Source organism: Cryptotermes secundus, unplaced genomic scaffold (assembly GCF_002891405.2).
Source record: "Cryptotermes secundus unplaced genomic scaffold, Csec_1.0 scaffold33, whole genome shotgun sequence".
Taxonomy (NCBI): Eukaryota; Metazoa; Arthropoda; class Insecta; order Blattodea; family Kalotermitidae; genus Cryptotermes; species Cryptotermes secundus.
Genome location: NW_019727088.1, coordinates 1270726 through 1296476, shown reverse-complemented (window position 1 = coordinate 1296476; position 25751 = coordinate 1270726). Strand labels below are relative to the sequence as shown.

Sequence of the window (25751 nt, the reverse complement as noted above, 5' to 3'; positions counted from 1 at the left end):
TCATACTGCAAACTGAAAAAAAAAATAGATTCACTTATCACTGTGACTGAAATGTATAATAAAATTAATGAAGTTAACTCTTTACACAATTATAAATTGTTACAGATGATGATATGGTAATTAAGAAGATATAAAACACACTTTAGCTATAAGAAATATAAATTATGACCGAACAGAACATGACTCTAGCTGTAAGCCATATATAATGTCATGTATTAGTGACCAGGCACAGGGTTTGCAGTGACTATTGAATTTAATGAATGCCTGATATTCGTAAATACAAATGGTTACAGCATATTCCAAGTCTTTCCAGACTGCTATGTCTCCACGTACTCATTACTTGGCAGCGGCTTCTAATGGGAGGAGCCGTTACTGCTTCCATGGATGAACCTGATACAGGTTACAAACACCTAAAACATCTGGTTGTGACAAACACAAATGCTGTGGAAAAAGGGTACATATGTTCTGTTGTACCTTTGATACTGATATCATCATCATCCTCACTGCAACCAGCACCCAGTTTCTGCCGTTCCAAGTTGGTGTTATTCTTGCTAGCACCAAGATCATTACGAATCTTCTGCACATTGTTCAACAGGAGATTGGTTCCATCATCTCCCTTGGTGCCTGGGGTCTGGTACGAGTAAACTGGATTGTCAAAGTGGTGTCGATCTGCAGACCAGACATACATGCAGAGTTGGCTAAACTTTATGTATGTGTATGCAGGATAGCTGAATGCAGTCTGAATATACAGACAGGTATTTTGTCCTGATGCAGCAGAGCTATTTCTGTCCCTCACCTAGTCAAGAAATCACCCCCCTTTATGGAACCTGAAATTCATTACCACATTCACAGGAGCCCACCATTGAACCCTATCCTAAGCCCACTGAATCCAGCCCAGCATCCCTACATCCAATTTCTTTAAGATTAATTTTAACATTATCCTATAATCTCCATCTATGTTGCCCTTCCCTAGAAGTCTCTTGATTAAAAGCTTGTATGCTTTTCTCGTTTCCGTTATGTTTGCTACATATTCCACCAATTTCATCCTCCTTAATTCAATATCTTGTGGAGAGTAGAAATTATGAAGCTCCTTGTAATTTACGTTTTTCTTTCTAAAGTCCAGTCTCCTCTGTACTTTGTTCCATAACACACTAGATATGAGAGACTAAGTTTCACACCCATATAAATGATTTTGTCCCAAGTACTACGATGTATTTTAAACTCAGTTAATGCAATTTACATACTGTATGTCATGTTCAGGTATGTTGTTCCCTTTTATATTCAACCAATTTCTTGTGGACACATAATGCACATAATATACAACAATCTGTACTTTCTGGAACAATAACTTCTGGCATGAAAGCCATACTTTGCCAATTACAGATTATGCTTAATCTATGCTTACTGTATTATGTGGTTTGATTATTTATATATCAACACTTTTACTTAAAAGTGTAGTAATTAGGAATAATTATTAATATACACCGTATATTCAATGTATAAAGAGGTGATGTAGGCAATCTAAATACTTTAGCTAATGGACATAATTAATCAGTTTCAAACTCTAAACATTACTGTCATACAGGGTGGCTCATGGTATAATGTTTCTGACTTATATTCCAGAAGCACCCAATTCGAATCTCAGCTGGACAAAGATTATCCTGACAGATTTTCTGTAGTTTTTCTCAGTCACTCTATGCGTGTGCCAGGACGGTACTTCAAACTTGGCCAGAACTGCTTCCATCTGTATCTTTTCCAATAAATTATTTGCTACTATTATCCAACTGTTCAAAGCTATACAGCCTGACCTACTGACATCATAAAATCCACTACAAACAAAAAACTAACCTTCTTCCCAATCCAGTAGCATGCTGTCACTTCAACATCTGATCGCAGTATATACCATGCCTGCCATATCATACCACCATGTGACACACATATTAAAACCAATGCAGACATAACTTAGACAGGGCCATTAATTTTCATGAAAATATATCTTCTGGGATATAACACCATGTAGTCTGTTGAAAGTTAACCAACATTTTGGAGGAACATGTCACTTCCATTTTCAGGGTCACAGAATAAGCAAACCAAGAAACAATAACAAAGTATGTAGCAAGCAGAACTTCGCTGTCTTTCAACAGACTACATGTTGTTACATCCCAGATGACAGACGTCTTCACAACCATCAGTCTGAGAACGACAAATCCTACATTCCTAAATATGTTCAGCATTACCTGGTGCAACCTGAGGATCAGCTATGTATTGTACATGGGCAATCTCTGTCTTGAGGTTCGCAACACGGCGCCTGTAGTAGAACAGCAGGGCCACTATGACAGCCACAAGGATCAGTGCTACAACAACACCAGCTACCATGCTTCCATAGTTCTGTCCTTCCTTTTCCTGTACATTCTTGGAGTACTGTAGTGTATCACAATGTTCGCCTGGAAACAACCACAGTCATCAACATAATCACCATGTACCTGCACTGTTAATCAGTTAAGTTTGGACCAGACCAAACGGAATTTTTCCAAACAATATGACAACAAACAAACAGGCATGTTTATGCAAGATGCCTGTCTACTGAACTTCAACTGGAAGGCAGGGAGATATGAAGACGTTAGACAACACTGTTGATGGTGCACACTTCATGGATATTACTACTACATTCACGTTTTTTAATCTATGAGTTTTAGGCATATACTTTATAAGATATAACATGGATCCCTATAAATATATTCAAGACAGATCTGTCTTGGACTTACACTTGCAGATACACTACAAAATCTATTTAGGCCCATGATCAATGTGGATCATAAAATGAATTAAAATGTATGATACATGTCATGGTATCTGTATAACACTAGAGCTGTCCTTTAAATTGCATCACATATGACAAGATTCTAAATATACTGTAATAGTATGTTCATACTATAAGGCATAATGGTACTTATAATTAATCAGAATAAATCAACAACAGAAATGTACCAGACAGGAACTTATCTCTCCAGTCTCAGGCCAGATACAGGGCTCTTGTAAGTCGCAAGCTGTCTCACTCATGCCCAATTCAGTAAACATATTCATGCCACACTGACTGTATGATTCAAAATGTGATGCACAACAAAACATACCAAAAGCAATTCATAATTAGAACCCATACAAAAGTTGTTTTTGCTTTTCACCCTTTCTTAACTGTTTAAATGGACTCCTTAAATGGATGGTTGATAATACATGATGAATGAAAAAGGACATGGAAGCAAGGTAGCATCCCAGCATTTACATGGACACACTAAGGAAAGTGATGAAAAACTTCAGTCAGGAGAGCTAGCATGTGGGATAAGAACTGAATCCACAAGTTCCCTAGTACATAGCAGGAGTACTAGCCACTCAATTGCAATGTTTAAATTAAAGATATGAGCATCCTATTTCTGAATAGGGTCATAAATATCAGTTATTACGTATCATTTGTCCATAGCAAGCTGTTTATCTCATGACAGTGTTCCAATTTGCTGGACAACCCACATAAAAGTGGAAATACTGAAGAACAAGAACGAAGCGTTTAATTTGCTTAAACACTTTCTGAGAAATGTCAATCAATCCAGCCTTTATGGTCTGTGCATTTCAAAACTGTGACAGCAAGTCAGCAGGCTAGTCATACATGCATCTCTATGCTGTGCCATTTAAAAATCCCTTCCACTGAAATCAGCCTACAGCAGCAATAACACTGGAGTTCTCCAGTTCACTGTATAGACTTCTTCTATGCTTTCATGCTGTGACGTTACTGGGGTCATTCTTGGCCTGAAAGGATCAGGCTCCAATCACATTCTGTTAACCTTCCAGTGCCAGGCGACGTACATAGCACGTCGGCATTTAAATGCCACATCTCGCCAGGCGACGCTGTCATGCGTCTTGTGCTGCTTTTCATGTAAAGTAATACTTTTGCTATGAAATGAAAGAGGAAATTTCTGTCTATCATTTTGTATATTCGTTATCCAACTTTGAACTTCCCGGGGTATTTTTTTTTATATTAGAAGTCTCCGAAGAAGTTCCGTAGCTTGCCATCTAGGTTGCAGTATTGCCGTACAAATCTTTCTCCATCTCTTGGAGAGTTAGGAACTAAATATGCTAGGTTTATAGACTGTGACCTCCTTGCGTGTTGGTTGAAGCAAAGTCTGTGATCTCTCTGCGTGTTGGTCGATAAAAAAATCGATTTCCATTCAGCCAGTGACGAGTGCTGCTTCTTGAAGGGAATGAGAAACCACGTGTAGAAAACCTAACAAGAAAGATACTTGACGCTGACCTCTGTTATGACAGCAGTTAGATATGATAATCAAATGCTTTGTTTGCATTCCTTGAGGTTCTGTTTGTTGCACATAGCTAATACAGTTTGCATGTAGCGGCCATTGCTGGGACAAGCAAGAGACGTTCAGCTGTGTTGAGTGACGAGTGATTCCGAACAAAGTCTGCCAGATTCGGATTTTGACACTGAAAGCAAGTTAGATGATCGTGCCTTGATTGAAGCTGTTGGAAATGAGGGCAGCATTGTGTGTTTCCGCGACTACCACACATAGCTAAATTTTTAAGGTAATACGATACTATTGTTAATAATTTGTATACGCTTACTGGCACAAAAATAATTTGAAAGTAGTGTGGGTCAATACATTAATTCTACATACTTCTCTGGACGTTGTGTGAAAATCTGAAAAACAAAACTCCAGTTTTTCCCCGTTTATTAAGCTTTAAGTTAAGTGCTGCATTCTCCGATTAAATTATTTAAATAGCCCCGGCATTGGAGTGCAAAAACGATTTAAATGCCCCCGGGACTGAAAGGTTAATATGTCTTAGTCACACTCATGCAAGGTTTTGCTAATTGAGATTTCAGGGGAAGGGGGTGGGGGTGGATTGGGTCAGTAGGAATGTGAAAATAAATAAGTTCTGATTTGGATATTTTAGGAAGCATACAACATAAATATTTTTATTTTACTAAAATCATTCAAAGTTAAAATAAAACCATTAAATCTGACTGCCAATATCATGTTTTGGGGGGCTTAAATCCTCTAGCTTCAGTATAATAAAGGTGAAATATGAAATTTACGTGGTCAACTCCCCATTATATAACCTTAAAAAGTAAACAAACAAGAATCTCATACCTGACTTCTCTTACAATTATAAGAACCATACCTGTAAATCCCTGCCGACACACACAGCCATCCTTCGCATGACACAAGAAGTTCTCATTGGGGCATTCACACGGCATCATGCAGTGGTCGCCATAGTAACCCTCAGGGCAAACTTCAAACATAAAAACACGGTACACAACAGGATGCAAACAGCGAAGATAAAAACATGTTATATTGCTTGTGCAAGGAACAATTTTGGCAATATAACTGAACACTGCAGCAGCCCTGTTAGATGGAGAAAGAAGACGTACTGACCAAATTTACTTCTCTGTGGCCCAGAGTTCCTTTCACAAGATGGCGAAAATGTGGCAGATTTCAATAGGAATACAAACATACACCTTGGCAAGAACAAGCAAATATTCCCAACTGCATCTGCTGACAATGTGAGGAGTACATACTTACCTGAACAATAGCATCAGTACCAAGCAATCAGATATCTCCTCAGAAAACACATAAAATACAATTTAATTTCAGTTCATTTCAAAAAGTGTCACAGCTAATTTATGTTCCAAAACACTAAACACCATCACAAAGGTGACTGCTGTCCTACTTGCTCCTTGTATCTCGTATAGTTATTAAAAAAGTGTCTTCTTATTCCGATCAAAGAACATTAAACAAGTGAAATAAAAATGATTAGAAAAAATATGTGCACATGCACATATTCTCTTCCTTGCATGTGTATGCATGCGTGTGCACACACCCCTCTCCCTTTCTCTCTGAGAACAGTAGTTTTAGTTCATCAAGCCAATTACAATGGACTGAACATGCACGTAAAACGCGGGAAAAAACACCATAAGCAGAATTTTCACTTCCCTTTATTAGTCCACTTTACTTATTTTGAAAAAATAAAAGGCTTACGAGATCACCTTGCTGTCTGTGAGCCCATATGTGTATCCCCCCACTGCTGTTAGGCAACGGCTTGGTAAACATGTTCCTGCAGCAACAAATATGCATGCAACAATAGAAGAATTGTTGGACTCCTCATTTCCTATGCTGTCCTTGTCATATCAAAGAACAGTAGACAATTTATTCTTCCAAGAACTTCCTGTTCAGAATAGGGAAAGTGGCCTAAAAAATCTGCACATTTCCTTCCCAAAATGGGGGGGTGGGGGGCACATTACATGAGTAAACATGACAGTATCAACAATAAGCTACAACAATTTATTCTTACGAGATCTTCCTGTTCAAAACAGGGAAAGTGGACTAAAAAATCTGCACATTTCCTTCCCAAAATGGGGGGGTGGGGGGCACATTACATGAGTAAACATGACAGTATCAACAATAAGCTACAACAATTTATTCTTACGAGATCTTCCTGTTCAAAACAGGGAAAGTGGACTAAAAAATCTGCACATTTCCTTCCCAAAATGGGGGGTGGGGGGCACATTACATGAGTACACATGACAGTATCAACAATAAGCTACAGCAAAAGAAACAACAGAAGTAAATGCAAGTGAGTTGGAGGTGCATCAAAGTTTATATTCTTATCATGAGCTCAGTATGCAGGAACTCACTTTCAGTACACTGTGCACCAATCCATCCTGGTGGACAGCGGCAGAGACCATCATTGCGGCGACACTTGCCACCATTCAGACACTTACAATGCTGACTGCAGTTCATACCATACGTTCCAACAGGGCAGGCAATGGAGCAGTTCTTCCCTGTCCAACCAGGCAGACATTGACATGCGCCTAAAGAAACGTATCAGAACATTTAAACGCTGGCTTAAAAACAAAGCAACCAGAAGCCTCAATACCAGCATAAAATTTTGCAAAATTACTAACGCAGTTATGAACAAAAGTTAATAATATAACTTCCCCATATTTTTCTAGAGCTAAAATTTGTTCAGAAAATGTATTAATAAAATGTCCCCACCATCCTAGCATATTACACAACATGTTTAAATACAAAATGGAAATTTTAACATGAACACCTAATATGAAACTCATAAACAAAATTTTTGTGGCACCATTTCATGTGTTCTAGTTTCAATTGCAATTTACATAATGCTACAGCAAAAACTGCAAAAATCATTCTGAAAGAAAGATATCTGAAAAAAAAAATCTCCATCCCCTCAAAAATGACAAACTATCGACCTATAGAAAGAAGATGCTTATAATCCCTATTAAAAAGAGAGATGCGTGAGTTTTGTAGTAGTGATGGATAATTAGGCAGAAAATAACAGGAGAAATTACACAATGATGAAAAATGTATACATATCGCCTAGTTTTGTCTGGGTGATCAAATCACAAAACATGAGATGGTCAAGTGATGTAGCATGAGTGGGGGACATAAGAAACAGGTTGTACAGGTGTGAAATGAACTGTACGAGGCCAAGATGAATCTAATGACAACCTTCTGCAACAATGGTAATAAATTTTCAAGTTCTATAACAAACAGGAAATTCCTTTATCATATGAACTACACAGTTAGTTAAAACAGGCCAATAATGTTCAGAAGGGTGATGACAATGATGATGACACATACAATTATTGTGTTTCTGGACATTATCCATGATCCTGCATTTATTTGAAAAACACGTTTCAGAGACTGGATACTGTCTCATTCTTCAGGAAAACCTACTCACAGTTGGGCAAATTCTCTATCTCTTTAGGGATGACTTCTATTCCAACAGAAAACTGATTTCAACAACAACATACATGAAACAGCGCAACAACATACATGATAGGCCTCAAGTGTGTGTGTGTGTGTGTGGAGTTTTTTTAATGTTTTTAATGCTTGTCTTAACTCTTGCAGATGGTTTATGCTGTGCTTTATTCTATATATTCTATCGTGTGTTGGCGCTGGTGCCCAGAGATAGGGACCAGCTATATGGACTGGGTCCAACTGAGTACGTTTCACCTGAAGATGGAGACAGAATTCAGTATCCAAAATGCTGTGTTTTTTAAATAAATACAGACTATGTATAGAACCATAGTAATTGTATTTACATATCATCGTCACAAACTGTCAGATCTTATGATAACAGATATTGTTCACCTTTGTTGCGTAGAGGTGTTCATCACTTCTATCTCTTGCATGGAAGTTAACCTGTATTATGACAGAAACATCTGTTTCAGATTTTGCTATGAGTACAGCGAATCTCACTACACTGAACAAAAAAAAAAATGAAGAATTCCTGAAAATGGTGAAGGAGGTTAATCTGCTAGATTAAAAAGCATCAGGGACATGACGAGAAAATTATATTTATACAGACTGTACAATCAAAGTCACAAGACTCACACCAACCTGTCACATGGTGGCAGTCAGCACCATTCTTGCATGTGCACTTCTCCAAACAGTTTAGTCCGTATGTTCCAACAGGACACGGATGTTCACAAGTGAGTCCAATATAGCCTGCCCGACACACATATTCACCAGTAACATGGTCACATGTCCAGTTCCCTACAGGATCAAACAGTTCACACAGTCAAATAGTAATATGGGGGCGGACCAAATTCAAAGCCTCGTATCTACAATTACAAGATTAAGGAACATGTGATTCAAAGAGTGAATAAACAGACCGAGAGAATACACTTCACAGAGGATCTCAACATATTTAGTTTATAAATGAATAAGAATATACTGCGGCATGCCGCCTAAAAGCCAGAATAGCTGAGTCAAAGCATGAGGCCACTGTTAGGCAATGGCTAGGTATCCACGGTTCCGTAGCGCTGTCTGGGTGACAATAAGCAGTTGAAGCGACAACGAATACACTAGCTAACACATGAAATGAAACCCTTCAAGGTGTCTTCTAGCCTGTCCGGCTGTAGAAGATAAGAGACAAAACACATGACAGGGGAGTCAGTGGTGAACAGAGCAAAGCTGAGAAACAAGCTCAGCCAAGATCAGAAAGATTGGAGTGGAGATCTGAGAGCAGATCAGAGAAGACTAGATCACAGGTCAGACGAGAGATGATAAGACTAGTCAGGTTGCATTGTCTGGAAGACGTGATTTCAGAGTGATTGTAATTGTAACTGTAAACAAGTTATCCAATAAATAGCTTTGTCTAATCCGGAATCCACAATTATTTGTGATGGAACCCGGACAAATGAAAACACAATTACAAAAAAAAAAAGTTGCAATAAAAGTGTGTGCCTTGACAAACTTACTGGTTCAAGCAAAAATACTGAGAAAATCACATCTGGAGGCTTAAGCAATAAACACAACAGACATGAAACATACTGGCTGCACACATGTCGATCCCTCCTCAGATGAAAACAGATGCTGGTAATTGGTTTCCTTTGTAGTAAAAGGTAAATGGCAGCATACAGTCTTAACATACTGAGCTACATGGCTGCTCATACTACTTCCTGCTCCCAGATCCTCTTAAAAAAGAGCAGCATTTTACAACACAACAAACACTCCTTCATTTATCCACATACCTAAATGATTTTAGGATTGCAGTGTACATAAACATTTAGGGAACATATACTATATGTATTTACACTACTTACAAAATCACCAGTTTCATTATTAGTATTAAAACAGAATCTATCTTCTTCACATTGGACAGAGTTTTGTTATTAAACAAATTATTCTCATAATCAACTTGGCACGGGATCGAACTCCTACACGTCAAACACTCTTTGTTACTGAACAAAATATTCTCACTGTTGATTACAGACTCAGCATCACTAAAATTAGCTACCTGCATCCAGATTAACCCTTTGACCATTCCACCATGGATATTCCAGGCTAGTGCAGACTGAAATGCAGTGCTTCACTCAAGATATCCTGGCTCAATATCTTAAACTCATCTGATGAAATGTATACTTCTTCCAGTCCTGACAAGTCAGTGAGTTAATTTCATCAAGATTTCAATCATTGATCCATCTGTCAATGCCATGTAACATCAAGAGTTAAAAAAATAAGGTAATGAAGCTAAATCTGGAAAGTTTTGAAATGTGGTGTTGGAGAAGGATGGAGAAGATCAGTTGGACCAATTATGTGAGAAATGAAGAAGTGTTAATTAGAGTCAGTGAGCAGAGGAATATCCTACACAAAATAAGAAAATGGAAGGCTAATTGGATTGGTCATGTTTTACGCAGAAACTGCCTTCTAAAAGAAGTTATTGAAGGAAAGATAGAGGGGTGGATAGAAGTGACAAGAAGACGAGGAAGAAGACGTAAGAAGATGCTGGATGACCTTGGGGACAGAAGAGGATACTGTCATTTGAAGGAGAAAGCTCTAGATCGCATTAAGTGGAGGAATTGTTTTGGAAGAGACTGTGGACCTGTCGTCTGACAGATTACTGATGATGATGATGATGATGAATCAAGCTATCAGTCGAAGTTTATATGCAAGAACGGATGTTCATTTGGGAACTACACAGCAAAAGTCAGTAAACATATGTATATATCAACATACTACAACATATTTATCAGTATTACTAAAATATCGCTGAACTAACTTCCAGTATTGATACAGTTCCCTTACCGTATATCATGTCAGGACACTTCTCCTTGCAGCCAAGTCCATAGTATCCCTGTTTACAAGGGCTGCTACAGTCTTCTCCCTCCCAGCCACGTGCACAGGCACACTGTCCAGTCACTGGATCACATGAGCTGTTATTTTGACATTCACATACACTGCTGCAGTCCTTCCCATAGTGTCCCGGTGGACAGCGTGTCTCACACTGGACCCCACCCCAGTCTGGCTTACACAGACATGCACCAGTCACAGGGTCACAGCCAATGCTGTTGTCATCATGACAGTTGCACACGAGGCTGCACTCCAGTCCAAACCATCCAGACTCACACTTCCGCTCACACAACTCACCCATGTAGCCTGGTGCACATGTGCATGTCCCTTAAAACAAAAACACAACTCTCAATAGAGTGCAAGTCCATGTCTACATTTTAAATTATTTTTATCAGCCTAGTCATTTCTATATATACTGATCTAAAATAAATAACTTCCTCATGGAATTGCAACAGTGGATAGTTTCAGAGTAATGTACGACACTATGACAAACAACCGAAGGGTTAAACGTACTGAATTCATGCTGCATACACTATGGGAATGTGCTACTGTCCATCTTCATGTGAATCCATATCAGCAGTGATCTTGGTGAATGAATAAAGTAAGTAAAGGTACTCCTGTAACAGGCCATGAAGGCCCATAGGGTTGTGAGGCGTTAAGGGTCCCACATTATATAGACAATCAGCTTACAGATGGCGGTGAGGTTAAGTAAAGCTATCCCTGTAAGAGGCCGTCAGCCTTACGCGCCGGCCGCACTTTACTCCCCAGGAAAATTATTTAATTAATTCCTAGTACTCATTTCTGTTAGAGCCTGAGTCGATCCCAGGGCCATAGTACGGCTGGAAGGATTAGATCAATTGAAAAAAAATACAATGACCTCATCAGGACTTGAACCTGTGACCTTCCGGCTTGTAGCCTAGTGCCTCAACCAACTATGCTACCGTGTGCCCTTTGGTGAATGAGTCTTCATGCAATTTTGCATTAGTAACTCTAGTGGAAGTAACACAATTTAGAAAACTGAATACTGATCATTGTTGTGTAGATGGTATATTCTATACTTTATATCTTATTTATGACACACAACAGGATGCACAGTATTATGATAGAAAATTTCCCCCAGTCAGAGTTACTAACATAACTGAAGGCCTTAGCATAAAGTTTTATGTTTATCTCATTAACTGCATGTTATACCATGGCACTTAAAAGAAAATGTAGACTTTAATGACAACCAGACTCCATGTTATACTGCCTGAATGTACACTGCTTTTCTTGTATAAATATTACATGTACCTCTGAATATTACCTGACATGAAGACACCAGTATTATAGGCCTTGAGAATCAGAGGATAACAACATATTTAGGTATTTAAGAACCTCAATTGTTACTGAAGCATATTTCAACATTCAGCTTAACTGTCAGATGTTAATAACACACAGCTCACTAATTTATTCAGTTAAATGCAGAATAAGGTAAAAAGGCAGTTTTGAGGAAAGTCACATGACATGTAATAGTCTGGATCAATGATTCAGTTCTGAGAGATACTATATGTAATTGTAAAGTGTGAAGTATGAAGCACAAATATATCCCTGTTTATCCCTGCTCCCTACTTCTAAATGAACAAACATCATTCCTTAGCTCCATAACATAAGAACACTGACATGCACATGAAAGTAAGCGGAAAGATCACACAGTAAAATACAAACCAAGAGACCCTACCTGTAATGCATTTCAAGTCCATTTGGAATGAAGCAAGATCTTAATTTCTTTCCCTTTAGAATCAGCTAAATATAGAGGTCCTAGCATACTGTTACATTTAAACTGTGCTTAGCACAACTGTCATATCTTCTGCTCTGCTATTCGGACTAACATTTCATTGGATCTGTCACTTTAACTCTTTCAGTGCCACTTTTAAGAAACCTCATACTTGCATAAAAAATGCAATCAAAATTTTTCTTTAATTTGTGATATAGTAAAGCACTTATGTACCTGCTACAAAAAATGAACACTTGTATTTATCACCACTGCTGACAGAGATGTTTGCCACTGAATGTCACAGTGAGTGGCACCACTCCAGCTTTACATATGGGTGGTCTTAGGCTCAATGGTTTTCCTCATGCTGTTCCAAACATCTTAGTATCATGAAATATTTCACAACTGCTTCCTCTCTCATCCTCCCCAATTCACCATTCATGAACAATACTTATACTTGATGCTATGTCAGGCATTAAATAAAGCAGTCACAATCAGACGTCTGCTCCTTTCACCAGGCATTATAAATGAGCAGGGAATCCAAAGAGATGGATATGAGATCAATACAGTGCACACTGACACTTTATGCAACTATTCTCTTACAGACACTCTAAACTGTCTCTTAGCTGTGTAGAGGCTAATCGTTTCTGGCAAGTTTTTACATAAAGAAATCATTCAATTGTTTTCTAATTTATTTACATTTATATATATATAAATATATTCAATTGTTTTTTCATTTATTTTTATTTATACACATAAATTAAAAAAAAATTGAATGATTTCTTTATGTAAAAACTTGCCAGAAACAATTAGCCTCTACACTGCTAAGAGACAAATTTAAAGTGTCTGTAAAAGAATAGTTGCATAAAGTGTGTCTGATTTCTCTACTTCACATAGTCTGTACAATGAGTTTCAGGTATACTGAATTTGTTTTCTAATAACTTAATTCCTTATGGTGGGAAAATATTGTAAACAAAGTGAAACGCCACAGTGTCTGGACTGTGACAGCCTGTATAAAAGCTGTTGATCATCTTACCAGGGTTCTTCTCCTGTGAGCGCACAATAAAATGTCACTAAGGTGTAGAACTCATGCCTAATAACGGTCAGATTTACTTTCACTAACATACTATGTCGGCTGCAAAACTGTGGAAATTACCACATTTTCACAATTTATGAAAGGTAAAGCTATCCCTGTAACAGGCCGTGAAGGCCCAAAGGGTTGTGAAGCACTGAGGCTCTCACATTTTCTCTAGACAATTAGCTAACAGATGGCAGTAAGGTTGTCAGCCTTATGCACCGGTTGCCCTTTAGCCCCCCCAGGAAGATTCCTGGTACCCATTTCTCTTAGAGGCTGAGTCGAATCTAGGGCCATAGTGCAATCCAACCTTCCAGCTTGTAGCATAGTGCCTCAAACAAATATGCTATCACTATTTTGAGATAAAAATATATGGATGCTTATTTTCTTCCAATAATTTATGTACTTTTTATTTGTATAAAGGGAAAAAGAGTACATACAAAACACACAATGTCTTTGTTAAAATGAAGCAATGCAAGCAGCAAGTAGAGTGCTTGCTGCTTGGCTCCTTCTTCCACCATGTAGATGGAAGCAATATCTTCCGCCAAAACATCAGTAAACTACTAACAGACTAAATGGTATCACATCCCATAAAACAGCAAGTACTCTCTATAGAAATTAAGTTGCTTGTGATACTGCCTTTCTCAATCCTAAGTTCAACTCCATGTGTAAATCCAGTCCTATTTATGCAGTTTATCCCCTCAAACTTTTAGCGGTAAAAGTTATTGTGTGTGGGGGGGGGGGCAGTTGTGAAAATTTTGCAAACAAATGTACTATTCCAGTCAATGTAAATTACCAGAGATAACCCGAGATAACCCAAAGCATCAGCAGGTTCCCACAAAAGCAGAATAAAAGAATTATGAAGCTGAGGCCCCACTGAAGCTGGGTGCTGGTATATTACAGACAGCCCAGAAATGCCACCACCTGAATAAGGCAGAACAAAAATGTTAAGAAAATAAAACACACACCATTCTGGGGGTTGCACGCTGCGTTGTTGAGACACCTGCATGGTGAGTTGCAATCCCGGCCGTAGAATTTCTCATTGCAAGGTCGGTCGCACTGCTGACCTTCCCAACCTGCGAGACAACATTCCCCCATGTGCTTCTCACAAACATCAACAAGTAAAGCCAAAATAAGTAAATAAATAAAAAGAAAACAAATATAAAATGGAAAAGTAATAATAAGATAGGCAGAATATAATCAGTCTGCAAACCAAAATAATGTCTCACAGCACAAGCCACATGTTGCCAACCTAAGAATATATGGTGACAGCAGTCTCTATTGGATGAGTAATACATGCAAGATCTACTTTGCCTTGGTTGAGGTGACATCTGTCACATCTGTAAAACACTTGTCATCTCTGGATCATTTTCATTAATTTTTAAACACTGTAGCAGAACCCCCACCCATTTGTATGGTTCTGAAACACAGTCCCGTTCCTCTTACAAAAAACTACAAATTGAAGAAATATTTATTTTGACCCAAGAAGCAAGGGGAGAACGTATGACTAGTCAATTCAAGATTTATGATGGGCTGGACATAAGTAAGGCTAAAGGAAGAAAGAATCATTCTTTGGTTATTTAAAAATGTTCTTTACCTGCTCAGGTTACATAACAGCAAATGGTGCAAATTATGAATTGGAAAGGATGTGGAAGAAAGTAGTTGTGGCTTATTTATGTCATAGCAGTTGCTGGAGGGACTAAGGAAGACCAAGAAAGACCTACTTGGAGAGTTGTTTCAAGCTTGAGAACTCAACTTGGAACTATACCTAACAATAGTGTTTGGTGGGGCACATGGACTCTGAAGTTCACTGGGAGAAACTATTTCTACAGTGCTATTGAACAAGTCAGTTCTAATGCCATAAAGGCTGTTAATGAATTGGTTAAGAAGTTAATCTGTTAACTAATTAGTTACTTAAATTAGTATCAGAATATGTTTCCTTAATTAACGTTCACAACATTTTGAAAAGACTTCTCAATTTGGCAATAACTTAAATACAATGTGTGCAACATGGTTTAATATTATGAAAGATTCTATATAACAGACATTTAGCTGTATGTAACTGAAGGGCACTCTTTAGGGCACTTCATGTTAAATGAAACAAACTCTCCTAGCCAAGAATGACATAACCTGAACCTGATAAATGCTGACAGTATAAAAGCCATAAGCATTAATGACCATACTTGATATTGGGTTTAAATTTACATTTGTGAGAAAAGTGAATATGGTACAGGTACTGTACTGCTATTTAAAATTTGTGCCACATGAATACAGGGGCAAACGGGGTAAGCATGCAAACCTCGAGGTGGGGAATAAACACATAATGAAGCATTAGTCATGCATTACATCACAATGCCATTCATAAATAAATTCTGTCTGTTCATCAAGAAGAAAGCATGACCACTGAGAGATTCTGGCAGGGATGGTGTGCAGTGGAACACCACATTTAGTGACTGTTGGATCACGACTGGTTATGCTGCTTGTTTACCATATCATTCAAAAGCTAGGTCCTGCTAAAAGAATTGCTCCATCACTATTCATATAGGAACATATCAGGATGACATTTCTCAGCAGTTTTACTTGATTTGGAGGTATCTTTTCTGTTACATGCTAACATCTTGTAAGGACAATGGAGTGATTCTCTTAGGTTGCATGAGGACACACAAACTGCGTTACGAACTGTCCACTGTCTGAGGTATACTTAATATAGAGAACATTTTGGGAGATGGTTTTATTCCTGTCTTTTGGTGACTGGTTGCTATCCCACTCACAGATATATTTAATTTTGTTTGTCTATTCGTGGCTGAATTTGAATGCATGATAGAATACTTTACAATTCAGTTCCATGGAAGGCTAGACTTTAAGATTTTGTTGTATTGTATGATTAATTGTTCTGTCATATTAATGCTACAATGTGTGTGCAGAAGCATAGAGAAGCAAAAGAACAGCTGCTTCAAATGAAAACAAAATAAAAATCATGTGAAAGAAAAATTTTCTCATGGAAGGGGAGGAATATGTAAAATGCCATGCAAGGACTGACATAATTAATGAAATATTAATACCTGTGCATTCTTCTTTCAGAAAAATGACTGCATTGTGGTATTTTAGAGGAATGTTTCCATTTCTGTATACAATGTGTATCAATGTTTCAGCAAGGCAGAAGAGTGTCAGTATCTGTTTTCTCCCATTTCAAGCAGTAAACTCACCANTGGAAGGCTAGACTTTAAGATTTTGTTGTATTGTATGATTAATTGTCCTGTCATTTTAATGCTACAATGTGTGTGCAGAAGTATAGAGAAGCAAAAGAAGAGCTGCTTCAAATGAAAACAAAATAAAAATCATGTGAAAGAAAACTTTCTCATGGAAGGGGAGGAATATGTAAAATGCCATGCAAGGACTGATATAATTAATGAAATATTAATACCTGTGCATTCTTCTTTCAGAAAAATGACTGCATTGTGGTATTTTAGAGGAATGTTTCCATTTCTGTATACAATGTGTATCAATGTTTCAGCAAGGCAGAAGAGTGTCAGTATCTGTTTTCTCCCATTTCAAGCAGTAAACTCACCATTATGAACACATTAACAAAGATCATGTACCTCACAAAATAAAATGTAATGAATTTACATATGCTGTTAACTTTTGCACAAATGTGGATTAAGAGGCTCTATAAATTGTGAATCCCCTAATTCTGCTATCTTCTTACTTCTCTTTCTTGAGAAGCAACAAGAACATGACTGAGGAAAATAGAAACATGAGTTACCTAAATGCAAAGTGCTTTAGAGGTAAGCTTACTGAATACAGGCAGCTTTCCTCAGCCAACTACTGCGTAATATGGGAGACATAACAAACTGTCACTGTCAAAAAAAAACAAACAGATGCAGTGAGAAGCCTAACATGCAAGACAATTCTCTCTTACCTCTAAGCAGCGCCATTTTCTTTCTCACCTGTTCTGCTGCCAGGTAGTAAAAATTTTATATTTATTGCTTAAGATGTCAGAAGACATCAATATCATTAATACAATCGTATGATTATGGTAAAGATCAACAGCTGTGGTCCTGATAAGAGTTCTTCTCTAACTGACAAATACTGGCTCTTTCTGAAAAGATGCTCCACTTTTAATTGAATATAACTATGTAACAACATAGTAAACATAACAGCTTTCAGTGTGTCTGAGCTCAGAAGTCTTGAAAGACAGTCACATATATGCATTTTCAATATATGCACCATCAGGGTCTATGACCATCTGCACTAGACAATGGAAATTTTCCACAAACGCATCCACACTTTGTTCCAGGACAATGATCATTGTTGCCAAAATGTTTTGTTTCAGTTCTCTGATAGTGCACAGCTTCTTTTTATTGGCTGTGTCTTTCAGAAGGCTCAAAAGAAATAACTGCATGTGTGAAGATCTGAAGAGTTTGGTGGCCACAAGCACCCACATCTGAACCGTCTGAGGAAATGATTAGACAATATTCTATCATCAAAATACTCACTGAGCACATTCAAAAATGCATTTGCAGTGTGTGGCTGAGCCCATCTTGTCAAAAAAAAAAGTTTCTCCAGAACTGACACCCATTCCTTGGAGAAATGGAAGAAATTCTTCTTGATGGGCATGGAGGTAATGGACACCAGTCACAGTAATGTCAAAAGAACAGGCCCATCCACTTACTAATAGAACACACCACACCATTCATTTTTCTGGGTGTGTGTTTTCATCATGTTATGGAGGTGTCCACTGGCCCACAAATACATATATATTCTGCTTGTTCAAATATCCATTCAAATGAAAACTGGCCTCATCATTAAACGACATGCTTTGTGGTACCACTGGGCTGTCCTTAAAACACCTTGAAGTTACCTCTCTTGGCTTCATCGGATCCATGACAGGCTCGATGCATTTGAATTTTGATTTGAATTTTGTAAGGAAACAGTTTCACACCTTGAACTGCCCAGTATGTTGATGATGCTCCAAAGCTGAGCTTCTTATTGTTGAGCATGCTTTAACTCGTTTAAAACTTGTTACCTAAGCTTTTTTTTTTTTTTTGCAGGCCTGCCTTGGTGCTTTCCTGCGTTCAAATTTCACTTAAGAATTTTTGCAGAATCACGATAATACTAAACATATGCTGTTCTACAGAGTATGACATCTTGATCACTTTCAGGATGTTGTCCCCATGGGCAGCACATTCTCCCATTACTACTAGATTCAGAGGCACCAAATACAGCAAGGTCTGCTATGCAGTTAGGTAGTTATATGCACTTAAAACTGGAGTTTTTTTAGAAACACCCTGCATAATTTTCCATGTCCTGTAACAGTATCTTCGGGATCTGACTCAATTCAGACAATCCACCCACAAAGTCACAGATGCATCTATATGACAATGCTACCTTTGTATGGCATTAGGCTGGATCAAAAGTGATGGATCAGAAGTGCAACTGACTGATCAGCAACTTATCCACAAGCAACGCCCCAAGGAAGACCTCCTAACATACTGCTAATTGTCATACACATTTCTGGAGCATACTACAAGTATATCAACAATTTACAGAGTTCATTGTGAGGGAGTGCAGGTAAAAATACAGGACTACCTCCACACATTGGAGGGAAATTCACTGACTTCTTCATGCACTAGAAGGTTAAAAAATATGTGTAACCAGAACAAATGCACAGCAAACACGTGACCAGTGTTGCCAAACTGCAAAACACCTCTTGCTTGCCAGAAGACAAAACATGCTACGGAATGGAAGCGTATCCAAGTTAATGTAGTGAGAAAATGTTATAAAGCAATCTCTCTTCAGCGAGATGTAAATCACACTCAGAGTCTCCTCTGATTAAATCCTACGCCAGCTTGGCACAACCTTTAGCTCACCTGATGTGCAATTACAACGCCCATTCTCACTGGAGCACTTGGCACCATTCTTACAGTTACACCTTTGAGCACAGTCTTCACCAAATGTGCCACTCGGACACAACTCACTGCAGTCTGTGCCCCTGTAACCTGTAAGCCATAGAAGCACAATGCACAATAATGTATATATTTAGTAACAAAACTGAAAGATGCAAGATCATCACTGGACCCAGCCCTAATCAACTTAACCAATTTCATCTGAGGGAAATTTGAATCCACTTTAACATCATCTTCTCATATAATGGTCCCTGATTAATTTGCTTAGTGCAGGGTGGAGTCCGGCTTGGTCCACTCGGCATGGCGGCCACTGATTGGCCTACTGTACCTTAATGGTCCCTGATAGTCTCTTCCAACCAAAATTATTGTGTACTTCATGTCTCCATATCGGTGTTGCATGGCCAATCTATCACGTCATTCTTAATTTCATCACACCAATAATACAGTATGCACCAAAATGTAGAGTACTGAAATGAAAAGATGTCTGTTGATACCACTCTCTATTCATGTAAAGGCCCCTTGCACGACAGAACCTTCTCAAATCCTGAAGAAATGGTTCAAACACCATGTCCCTGTAGCATTCTTGGGTGACAGTAAGACCACTGCCTTCCTCAACCTCAATGAAATAGGGGCCCAATATACCATGTGCTGAGATGGCACACCATATAGTCACACGTGTACTATGCAGCGGTTTCTGAACAATAACATCTGGTCATTCAAAACCAAGGATGCGCGTTGTCTGGCGACCACTTCCATATGAGCAGAAATAATACTCAACTATGAATACTTCTTCCTCTGTCAAGAGACCCATTTTCAACAACTGCACAACACAACTTCCTTTTCACTACTGGGAACAAGTGCGGCTGGAGCTATACCCCGTCGACAAACGCACATGCGTGTTCGAGATGCGCGAGTTTCAGTATTGCATATTTTGACGCATACTGTATGAGGTGATCAGCACAAATTACAAAGTAGTTCTATGCATGATGTTCTCCATTCCCCTGTCACTTTGTATCTTTTTGGTCCACACTCTCATACACTGTTCCAGAATTCTCAATCTCTGTTCCCTCCCTAGAGTACGAAATTAACATTCACACCAACAAAACTTCTCCCTAGAATGTTCAAAATTCTCAGTCCCTGTCAAAACACTGTTACATGACACAGTATGAGATTTACCAGAAATAATCCCTAGTTCTATTCAGTTTTGGCATACATGTCAGTTAGCTGCATACCTGCTGCACAGATGCACGTTCCATTGACTGGTGAACATTGGGCATCATTCTTACAACTGCAGTGGTCACGGCAACCCTTTCCATATGTGTAGAATGGGCAGGGACGTGAGCATATCTTCCCATCCCAGCCAGGCTTGCACTCACACTCTCCTGTCCAGGGATGACACCTGCAATGCAGGGAGGCAACATGAAGCAGGACCTATACATTTCAATACTGTCACCCTGTTGTAAGAAATTAAGAGCTGCAGTGCATCATACCTAAGTTTTCATGCATCTGCCCATCTCATCCATATTTTTTCCTCTTCCTAATCATTTAACAGATTCAGTTCAATTACATATGGTATAGGTGGTATCAGAAAGTCCCTGGACTATTATTGTGAAAGAAGATAAGAATGGAAGCCAAGGTCACACTTCTGCAAGCCTACTGCATTGGTCTGCCATATGACAACGCGCTGTGAACATGCATTGTTTTTACATGAGTGCTTTCTTGACTTCGGGTTTCGCTTTGACTGTGATGGATGGCAAAATTGAGCAATGTCTGCATCAAGGTTTGCGTGACACATCTGCTTCAAAACCCTTGAAATGCTTCGCGAGGCTTTTGGAGAACATTCTTCAAGCTGCACAGCGATTTTTGATTGGCATTCACATTTCAAGGCCGGTCAAGTGTCAGTCGAAGATGACAACGAAGACTTTTTTTTAATTTGCTTAGTGGGGGGTGGAGTTCAGCTCAGTCCACTTGGCACGGTGGCCACTGATTGGCCTATTATACCTGCCCCAGGTGATTATAATGGAGAATTTGGTGGAATGAAGATTGGCAGGGGAAACCGAAGTGCTCGGAGAAAACCTACCCCAGTGCCACTTTGTCCACCACAAATCCCACTTGACCAGACCCGCGACAGAACCCAGGCTGCCGCAGTGGGAAGCCAGCGACTAACCGCTTGAGTTATGGTGCGGCCTAACGAATACCACTGCCGAACAATCCATGAGCTCACAGACACTGTTAGGATCAGTTATGAGTTTGCCAGGAGATCTTCGCAGAAAATCTGAACATACGCTTCGCTGCTTCTTCATCACAACAATGTACCCACCCACACGTCCCTGAAAACCACACAGTTTGTGACTAACAGCAACATGGTTATCATTACCCACCCTCCCTACTCGCTGGACTTAGCCCCATGATTTTGCTTTGTTTCCCAAATTGAAAATGAAACTGACAGGACATTTGGAAACAGTGTCTGACATCTAAAGGGAATCACAAGCAGTACTCGATAGCATTAAGGAAAATGACTTCCACGGTGCTTCTGATGTGTAAAAAAAAAATACGACAGGATCACTGCATACATTCCCAAGGAGACTATTTCGAAGGAGATGGCAGCCAAAATTAAGTTAAGCCAGCATTTCTTTTTTGACCTAGTCCAGGAACTTTCCAACAGCACTTTGTACAATAAAGGAAGTCATTCACAATTAATTTTTTATCTGTATAAATCTACCGCAAGCAATACTTTATCTCAAGGTCAAATTTAACTTAATATTTCTAAAAACATGGTTACTGTATAAGAAAATGGGCACAGCTATAATTACAAAAATAATGTCCGGGAAGCTTATAAATGTAATTGCTAAATGCCAACTGCTGTTTCTTCTGCTTGAAATCTGTTTAATGCATCAAGTAAGTTCTATCTGGTGCCATGGTGATCATTAGAAAAGTTATGTGATGTCACAATCTTTCTGTTTTATAACTTCAATTCAAAGATAAGTGAATGAAAATCAGTATTTTTGCTTTGCGGAGGCTTTCATGTATTTGCACTTCGATTCTGTATAGTGTGAAAAACGCTGAAGTTGTCCCTGAGCTTAATTAAGCAATACACCATGGAGGTGTAGGGTGTGGATGTACAGATCCACCTTTTCTTGACCTTGGAACTAGCTGGAGGTAAGTTATCAGTTTCACACCATGGCTGCTTTACCCTTGGGGAGAGAGCCCTCAGTACTGATTGGATAGGAAGCTGGGTGGAACCCAAAACTGGTCTGGACCATGTGGAGAAAATTCTTGACCCTATCACGACTCAAACCCTGACATACTTAAGAGTAAGGGGGGTTTAAACAAATTACAGAACCCCAAAAATAGGGACTAAGAGTGCATACAGAGCTTCATTTGCCAGACGTAATGAAGTGTAGCCATGTGAAAGCTGAATCTTTTTAAACTGAACAGAAAAAAATCTTGATTGAACATCTGTCATTCAGTCTCAAACTTTGAGACTTTGGAATAATTACGTTTGCTTTGTTCAGAAATGTGTTGACTGGCAATGCTAGTGTAAGTCAACTGGTCAACAAGATCTGTCTTCCCCCCCCCTTTCTACCCATACTGAAAAATGACATGGCCTTAAAACATAATTTTTTACAAGCAATGATTAAAACTTTTCATCAAAAAGGGACCTAATATTAAAAGGAATAAGTTGTATGCCTTAGCGCACTGTGAAAAATAGTGGGTGCTATAAATTGTGAATATGGTGAAAATAAAATTGGTTTAGAACAGAAAATTTCCATTTTTGTCTTGATTCTTAAGAGCAGTACCAGCTTTCATCATATAACTTGCAGCATCAGTCACAAAGAGCAATACGTGCTCATACTGATTGCCATTCGGCCATAGTAAATTCATGGAATTGATAACAAATTTGGAAACTGCGGAGCTATTTGTGGTTTCAAATTGCTCTACCACAAGAAGATATGGGGTAGATTGTTCATTCTTATTAAGGGATCCAACTATACAATTTGCAATAAACCATCCCTCACAATCTTGTGTTTTGTAGATTGATACTCACACAAAATTATCTTGAATCTTATCTCTAATGCTTTCAATTGTAAGATCGTAACACTGCTTCACGTAATTTTTGCGCACAGTAGATTCATCTGGCACTTTGCACTGTGTATACTTCTCTATGAAGTTTCTCAGAGTAGGACTGGTTAGTTTCCACAGAAGAATATCTGCCACTAATAAGGCTTCGCATAAAGCAAATAAAAACTGTGCAAAACTATTATTAGAAAATTCACTAAGCAATTTTTGAACAGGAGTACTTTTCGTGGATTTAATTTTAATATTCTCTTTGTGTATATTAGTGTTCAAATTCTGAAGCACTGAAAGCGTTTTTCACAACCGTTTTCTCACACGCTCAGCAATAAAGAATTCTGTTGTGCGTAATTATCATATCTCCCTCAAACTCCCGCTGATACAGCTATAATTCAGTTTTCTGACTTACTTTCACTTTCAGCATGACTACAGAAAGCTAAACAAACTTAACTACAGACTAGTCACCACTAATGTGAATGGCCCCCAGCTTCAAATGAAGAAGCGTAACGAACCTCATGGAGACTTCGTAAATAAATAAGTGAAGTCCCTTATCGGTTGAATAGTATTACGTTGATAGTGGCTACATGTGAACGCTTCTGACTAATCTCTTCACGGCCACTTTGATGGTACGCGGATGAGGCAAGTTACGAGTAGAGGGATGGGGGAAGTCCCATCCTGGGTATTGCATCAGAAACATGAATCATGACAAAATGTTGAGTCAAATATGCAACATATTCTAATACGGAAATGACAAATTGTATACCATGACTGAAAATTTGAACATAAAATTAAAAAATATATATGATAAACATTTTAAAAAGGAAATATGCAGTATATATAGAGATCTTTGAAAATATGATGCTTATTCATAAAACAGGCAAAATATGCATTTATAAGCACCATCAAACCATGTCCAAAATTTAAGAAATGAAGTAATTCATACATATATCCAAACGAGCATACTTTCTGGTTGCAAGAAAGAAATAGGCATTTGCATTAAAATCGGGTCCCTAGTAATCACACCCTGAACAGAAACAGTAACTCTTGCACTTGCCTAGTAAAAAGAGTGTAAAAGTATGACGTTTAATGTGACTCTACAGACAGCCAGGCCAATAAATTACTGCCTCACTCAGAGGTTTTAAATACATAAGTAAAATCACACTGCAACATTCTAAAACTCACATATCTGTATTATCAACAATACACTGGCACACTGATGAGCATGTGGGCCCAAAGAGTCCATCAGGACAAGCCCGTGTGGAGCAGTTACGTCCCTTCCACCCCTGTGTGCAAGTGCAAGTTCCATTCACAGGATCGCACGTTGCTCCATTCTTGCAGGTACAGTTGTTGGAACAGTTGGCACCAAACTTTCCTTCTGGGCATGACTGCAGACACTGTAAAAAATAACAACAATCAGTGTCTTTAAGGTATGATCAGTGCAGGAAGTAACTTAACGGGATATGACATCTGCCATCTGCCTGTGTATGACAGAACACCAGTGCTCCCAATGATCTGTAATTAAATTTTATACTGATAACTTCAACCAAACAAATGCTCAATAGTGATGCTCTCAGACCATTTTTGGTTAAACAGAATGGTTACCTAATGTGAAGCCCAATATAAACTTCATGTGTTAATCTCATAAAACGCTTTGATTAGAAGTTACAAAATTTAACAAAGTAAAATACCAAACATTATGATCACTTTTACATGACAAGCTATTTAAAAATATTGATAAAATGTGCCACTGTACACGCTATAAGTGTGTGTACGTGGGTATGGGATTTGAGCAGTTGTTGCTTCACACTTCCTATTTCCACAGCATTTTGGCATACAGATCTCCTTGATGTCCTCTGTGTACCACGGATTCCTTTACATGTCTATTCACTTCACTTTGGTCTACGCTTCCTGTTCCTCTCTGCCAGCATCCAATTATATATCTTCTTTGACTACAAACTTTCCTTCATCCTCTGCAAGTGTCTGTAACATACAAACCCCTTATACTTGACAGTTTCAGTGAGTGATCCTTCCACTCCTATTATCGTCTTTAGTAACTTCTGGTTCTCTGAGATCTTGATGCCCCAAAAGAGCTTCTCCAATAATCAGTCTCTAAAGCGTTAAGCTTGGCTTTATTACCTTTGTTAACCTCCCATGTTTCAGACCCATATATGGAAAAACTACATATAACTGCCTTCATCATTATTACTTTATCACTTCATAACACAGAGGTGATTTCCCTAGCGGCTCTCTTCCCGTGATTAATTTTATTATTTGGGGGGGGG

At 38.6% G+C, this 25751-nt stretch overlaps 1 protein-coding gene across 5 annotated transcripts in view; it reads right to left on the bottom strand.

Moving 5' to 3' along the window:
- LOC111864268 (protein draper) overlaps positions 1-25751 on the bottom strand; it is a 100456-nt gene that overhangs the window by 3723 nt on the left and 70982 nt on the right. For 4 of the 5 annotated variants that reach the window (XM_023851392.2, XM_023851394.2, XM_023851393.2 and 1 more), the window contains exons 8-17: positions 24652-24863; positions 20628-20794; positions 19360-19488; positions 14458-14565; positions 10620-10991; positions 8430-8585; positions 6695-6871; positions 5182-5292; positions 2238-2444; positions 475-669 (exon numbers count right to left, since the gene is read on the bottom strand). In XM_023851392.2, coding sequence (XP_023707160.1) covers positions 475-669; positions 2238-2444; positions 5182-5292; positions 6695-6871; positions 8430-8585; positions 10620-10991; positions 14458-14565; positions 19360-19488; positions 20628-20794; positions 24652-24863 — 1834 coding nt within the window. The remainder of the gene's footprint in view (positions 1-474; positions 670-2237; positions 2445-5181; positions 5293-6694; positions 6872-8429; positions 8586-10619; positions 10992-14457; positions 14566-19359; positions 19489-20627; positions 20795-24651; positions 24864-25751) is intronic. The other variant, XM_023851396.2, reaches the window with a different exon arrangement.